This window comes from Embiotoca jacksoni, unplaced genomic scaffold, assembly GCF_022577435.1.
Source record: "Embiotoca jacksoni isolate LCO1_2020_lvr unplaced genomic scaffold, fEmbJac1.0.p SCAF_10, whole genome shotgun sequence".
Classification (NCBI taxonomy): Eukaryota; Metazoa; Chordata; class Actinopteri; family Embiotocidae; genus Embiotoca; species Embiotoca jacksoni.
Genome location: NW_027185230.1, coordinates 9,805,383 through 9,811,867, shown reverse-complemented (window position 1 = coordinate 9,811,867; position 6,485 = coordinate 9,805,383). Strand labels below are relative to the sequence as shown.

The following is a 6,485-nucleotide window of genomic DNA, read 5'->3' as shown; positions in this document are numbered from 1 at the left end:
TGTAGTACCAGGATGTTCTACTACATCGTATTCTGCAGTCTGCAGGCCACAATCCTCTGCAGCAGAAGATGTCACATCAACTGAATGGCCAACCTCCAACCACAAAAGAAAGAAGTAGAGGAAGAGGAAGCCTTAAAATGAAGCGTATTCGTGCCAAAACTTTTTCTTTTACCTTCAAATGTCAAACACCCAAAATTACATCAAAACTGACTGACACCAACCAAACAACCTGATTGGTCCTCAAGCGTATGTGACACACGATCAGCATTCCTCACCAGTTTGGCTGCAGATAAAAAAAAAAACACTTAGTGAAAACTTAGACCTGTCTGAGACTCCTGCTTCTACACGCAGGTGTTAAGTTCTCATGTCAGGTCGTTTTACTTACTCGCATGGAAACCAAAAAATTAAAGATATATATTTCTATATGTTTTATATTGAATACTGTAATCAGCACTTCAGTGTAATTTGGCACCAATGTTTACTTGGTCCCAAGGATGAACTGTTAAGATTTTGGGGCTCAAAAGTCAAGATCACTGTGACTTCACTCCTTTCCCATCCATCCATCACTTTTCCATGAACGCAATATTTCAGGAACGTCTTCAGGGAATGTCTTAAAATTAGGAACAAACACTCACTTGGGGTCAGGGATGTAAACTGAAACTTGGCCTGCTGTTGGAAGCTGTTCTACCATTCTGTATTGCAGTAGCTGTGTAATATATTTCTAAACTGTTGACATGATTCACACAAAAGTTTAGACGGTGCTCATGTTGTCATACACACCCTCTTTAGGCTCCTTATTTTCCTTCTGTGTACATCACAGACACTGTCACCGCTTTCAGCATTAAAATGATCTCTCTTAGCAGAAAATCTATGCTGCTTGTTTTGTGCCATGATTTTGCCAAATCAAAACATTATTTAGGTTGTGAGAATATTCAAAAGAGAAACCAAACATTTCTACAATTCCCAGATGAGCGACGGTAGGAAGGAAAAAACTCCCTTTTAACAGGAAGAAACCTCCAACTGCTCCGGACTTAGAGGTGGACGACCATCTGCCTCCACCGGTTGGTATTAGAGAAGAGCAGACAGGGACATGAATTATACTATGGGACAAACTGTGACAGATCATGTTTACATTGTTTGGCACTGATGAAGCTTGTTATCAGCATTCATCATCAAGTCAAGCAGGTTATGACTCAGGTTTTAATGTCGTTAATGTTTTCTTAACTTTGAGTCATGACAAATAAAAAGTGCTGTTTGCACAAAGAGTATTGTGGACTTGTTTCATTTTATGTATGCAAGTTTTCTTTTAAATCTTTTTATTTATTTTGTAAACACTTTAGACAGAAAAGGAAAACAGTTCTACCCCCAAGAAGTTGGGATATACAGGATATTACATTCAGTTGCGTGTCGCTTGGAGGTAGTGTAACTGTGACAAACTACCACTGAATACAGAAATTACAAATATAATGAACAAACAAACACGTCACTCTGAGGAGGTATGGTATAAAGATTAATTCAAACAAAATTTGAGACAAAAGATCCCCAAAACAACAACCACGATAACAACAGAAACTAAAGAAATAAAAAAAAATAATAGAAATGAACACCAAAAAAACCAAAAACAAATTTATATATATATATATAAATAAATTGTGAGATTGCAGAAACAAAGGACATTTTTCGGGATTGTTAGAATGTATTAGGTTTAGCTTGGTGGCATTAATCGCAGGTGAAATGTTACTGCCTCAAAGCATGCAGTAGGTTTAATTCTTGGTCGCTGTCAAGGCGTAGCTATTGCATGTTTTGCCTTGATACCGGGCTGCTTTGCAGATACGTCTCACAACATGTAAATGCGAGTGTTTCATATTTTGGGGTGAACAAACTCTGCAATCGAACAGGTATTTGTGATCAAAAAAATCTCATGAATGAACGGACTCAAATGAGACAATGAACACAGTACTGATGCCAGATACACCTGCAGTCAGGCTGTACTGCCAGTTATGTTCACGTCATTTAATCTGCTGGTTATTTCCTTTTTTTCTCCTTCCTTTAAACTTTTGGTTTTTGAAACACTAGAAAACTGTGAAAATCTTCTTTCGTCATATGTCTTCAGATGTCTTGGTGTGTTCCACCAACAGTCCAGAATTCATAGATAATCCATGTAATAAAATCTGCAAATTTTCACAATACTAAATATTTACTAATTACTAAATATAATGAATATATCTGATTTGTTTCTAAATATTGTCCAGAGTGTGGCTCTCAGTTAACTTCAGTTAACCTCATGTTAGAAAAGCTTCTGATTGGTATAACTTTTGTTTTTCATCCAGCTTCTCCTCGAGGCACTGAATGAGAACCGGGTCAACTTTGGAGTCAACCTTGTTGGCGAACCAGTGACCGTAGTTGAGTAACCAACGCATCTCTGCTGCACCAAAAATACAGACGCTGCGGATGTGCGTCCCGGTGCACAACGGGTACAGGCTAACCTCCAGGTACTGCCACTTCACCAGCCGGGTCTTACTCATCAGGTCGGTGATGTCGGGCCAGGACCGGGGCACCTCTCCGGGAACACCGGGCAGTCGGACCAGTGTGGCCCAGAAGTGCTCATCGGGGGAGTAGGTGTCCTCTGACCAGGCCAAGAAATCCTTCACGACCATTGAGGAGTTCATGAATGCGATGAACTCCCGGGACAGCACGAAGTACGCGTTCCCAGTGAACATCTCGATGCCGTGTGGTGGAGGAGGCATTAAACGCTGCGTCCTTACGGGCAACTTTTGGTACTCGAAGCTGACGTTTCTCAGCTCGTGGTAAAAGGTGAACCTTTGCTTCTTGGACCCACTGGGTCGGCAGGTCTCCAACATATTCGTACTGTTCAGCTTCTTAAGCTCCCTCACCAGCTCGATGTTGGACCTGAGGGGGAAGTCTTGGCCGCAGAGGTTGATGACATACTTCCACCTGACCTGTGACCCCAGAAGGTCGGATAGACAGTTGAGATCCGCTCTCAGCCGGCTGATGCCCGCGTAGTAGACCGTCTCCTGCCGGCTGACGATGAAGACGTTGGGCAAACAGCGGGCCAGACCCAGCATGGCTGAGATGAAGTCCGCCGGAGACTTTTGGTCGTAGTGGATGCAGTAGACGTTAGCGGACGAGTACACCGCTCTGATCAGTCTCTCCACCGCCCACGCAGATTTGTGCACAACCAAGGAAAAAGCCAGAGGGAAGGCGGCCTCCTCCTCTGAGACGAACACGTCGTCGTACCCTCTGGACTTCAGGAAGGATGGGCAGCTGGAGGTGAGGTTGACCAGATCTTCATCACTATCCTCCACAGCTGCTTTCCTCCTGATGATCAGCGACTTACCCACCTCCACCGGGTCCATGTCGTAGATCGCCAAGCAGTTAATGTTGTACCTGTGAAATGTCTGAAAGTCTAAAACTGCTGAGGTGGGCAGAGGTTTGGGCAGAGGTTCGGAGATGTAGCTGTACTTCACACAGACCAGCAGCAGGACATACACAGTCAGCAGGGACAGGAGCGTGGATATGAAGTTATTTCTCCTCAGTCTCAGTAGCTTAATAAACATCTTGCTTTCAATCTGTGGAGAGAGAAAAGCTAAAAAAAATTAATTAAAACAAGTGGATTTGTAATGACACAAGAGTTAAGAGAGGTTTTATGAAGTATGGATCCGGTGACAAATACATTAAAGTGTATTCGTTTTATATAAACACTCACCCTCCTCCAAGTTCCCGTCTAACAAACCGATTTGTCAAGTCACCCTAAAAGTTGATAAAAAGTACAGATAAATTCTGATTTAGTAGAACTGATAACGAAGCTCATACATGATGAATCGCATGGAGAGAAAGGAAGAACTTACCTGTCAACCTCCAGCCCGTGTGAGTCTCGGTGAGGAAGAGAGGAGAGAGGCGAGATCTGAAAAAGTAGCCCAGGGAGTGGCAGGGTTCCGGGTGATTAATTACAAATAAGAGCTGCAGAAATATTTTTTTTTTTTTTTTTTTTTTTTTTTTTTTAATATATGTATTATATATATATATATATATATATATATATATATATATCGTATCCAGCGGTTTGATCAGACACCTTCTCCGTGTTAAAGTGGATAAATACACCGAGCTGTGTGGAAAGGAGCGCTCCTCGCGCACAGGTAGACCCTCCTTGCAGCTGATTACCGCGGAGTGAATGAGATCCCCGTGGCTGCAGTCATCTGAACTCACTAAAGGAGCAGTGAGGAGTTCAGGGATACTCTCGGAACTTTTAAACCGTCGGATGTGGTGTGAGTGGAAGGCGGGTAGGTGAGGGAAGTCGGTCGGATAAACTTCTGTAAACTTGATAGCTGAAGACTAACGTAAGCTTGTCAGATTTGTCAGTTTGTCAGTCAAGCATATCTAATGTTTTGGCGATGAACATAAAATCTTAAAAGTAGAAACAGGAACCATCACTGAGCCTTCATTGTATGCCAAAATAAATGTTTAATCTTGAACAAACAATATTCTTGGCATGCAAGAAACGTTTTCGATCAGGCTAATTCAAGGAAAGGAAAGGAATGACATCATTTAACTTAATCATTTAATGAGTGAAAAATAAACCGAAACACTGACCTGACCACATCAAAATTTATTCACCCGTGAAGTCTGAAGCTTCCCGTTTTCTTTCTCTTTAAATTATATTTGAGAGATTGTGGTAGTTCCTTGGTATGTACAGAAGTTTTAACCAAACGTGTTCTGCTTATTGTTACTTTACTTGAAGGTTTCCATTGTACACTATGATTTCTTATGTGTACATACTGTTTGTGAGAGTTTGACACTTGAAGTCTGTTCTCAGAGGGGAAGATCTTCTGTGTGGATCTTAAATTTGAGTTTATTAAGTATGTATAAGCATTTTTGCATCGTGACGACTCGTCTTAATGCCAAATCATGGTCCAGTTTACAGCTATACAGCCTGAAATCTTCACTGCACATACACTGAGGATGAACCCTTCACTGGAGGCTGCTTGCATTAAACTTTAGAGCGGAAATACATTTGCATATTTATAAGTTCATGATATTTCAATTAAAAAGGAGTTCAATGGTGCTTTAAAATATGAATTTTCCACGATCATCAGAAGTCCTCAAAAGAGAAACATAGAACCAAATTAAACAAATGAGACAAAATTATTTGAATTTGTCATTTATTTATTGGTTGAGAGGTAAAAGTATGTGACCCTCAAGTCTGAAGCTTTCTGTTTTCTTTCTCTTTAAATTAGTACAAAAACAGGAATATAAAACAACATAAAAATATATGTTATACAGTAACAAATGTCTGTGACAATAACACAAAACAGTGTCAGGTTGTGATTTTAAAATCACTTAAGAGCAAATTATGCAGCACACAAACGGAACAGGTGAGCAGACAGAGATGGTCAGTGGTTCAGAACAGTTAGAAATCAATTGTAAACACAGATTGTTGATGTAAAGGTAATATAAAACCTGCAGCCTCAGAGAGGACCACAAACATTTTAACCTGCCATGAACTCTTCGGTCAATGTTTACTGAATAATTATAAACCAAACAATGTCTAATAAACATTGTCTTCATAATCACTGTAACAATAGCTGTTTAATGTAATTCAACCAAACTGATGCAAACAAGCAACAAAGAGCACAAAGCAGCTTCTTTAACTCACCACTGTGAAACAAGCAGGTGGGATTTGTATGTGTCTGAAATGTGAAAATGATATATGCAGCAAGGCTGCACAATGTTCATTGAGATAATTAGAGAGTGTCTTTAATACAGCTTTATTTGGTTAAAGTTCTTTGTGAGCACAATATAAACAACACCATTTAAACTAGAGTTCACACCTAGAGTGTAGTTCATAACTGACTCAAATTGTAGAAAATTACAAAAAAAAAAAAAAATAAGAAGCATATCACCTATAACCTTAGGACATTTTGGTCTGAGATTATTACACTAAGTAGTTTAACACAAAAATAACTGCAGTCTGGGAGAAGTACTCACAATCAGTCAACTATGGCAGGTAATTTGCCAGTTGAAAATACAAAAAAAAAAAAAACAAACCTATACAAGTCATATATTTTAATGGTGGTGAAGTTTTGTAGCAAATACTGACCTTTAAAAGTATGTTTTTTTAAAGTTAAATCGCATACAGATAAAATAATTGAACAATCAAATGTTTTTTTTCTATATCCATCTATCCAACCATCTATAAGGAGTAAACATCATCAGTTCATATGACTTGCATATGACAGGGAATTTAAACCCCCTGGTGGCCGAATTGTTTTTAAATCTTATTTTAATATCCAGTAAAATGTATAACATGTTTAATACATACATTACTTATATATTACTCGAAGTGTATACAAGTTTAAAAAGTAAACGTGTCTTTCAGGGAGATTTTACTCAGCCTCTCTCTGCTTCCCCTTTGGCCCCGCCCTATGACGTTGCACGTGACGTCGGGACTTCCGCAATCGCCA

The 6,485-nt window shown here is 39.7% G+C and overlaps 1 protein-coding gene across 2 annotated transcripts; it reads right to left on the bottom strand.

Moving 5' to 3' along the window:
• Positions 1–1,326: 1,326 nt before the first annotated feature.
• Positions 1,327–4,225, bottom strand: LOC138204470 (beta-1,3-galactosyl-O-glycosyl-glycoprotein beta-1,6-N-acetylglucosaminyltransferase 4-like). 2 transcript variants are annotated; one of them, XM_069159766.1, is made up of 4 exons: positions 4,097–4,119; positions 3,870–3,925; positions 3,728–3,771; positions 1,327–3,590 (listed from the first exon to the last, which is right to left on the bottom strand). In XM_069159766.1, the coding sequence occupies exon 4, from the start codon at positions 3,576–3,578 to the stop codon at positions 2,283–2,285; it is 1,296 nt and encodes a 431-aa protein (XP_069015867.1). In that variant the 5' UTR covers positions 3,579–3,590; positions 3,728–3,771; positions 3,870–3,925; positions 4,097–4,119; the 3' UTR covers positions 1,327–2,282. The 2 variants fall into 2 exon arrangements, with proteins under 2 accessions (XP_069015867.1, XP_069015858.1); XM_069159757.1 differs by having other exon boundaries at positions 3,870–4,225.
• Positions 4,226–6,485: the final 2,260 nt, after the last annotated feature.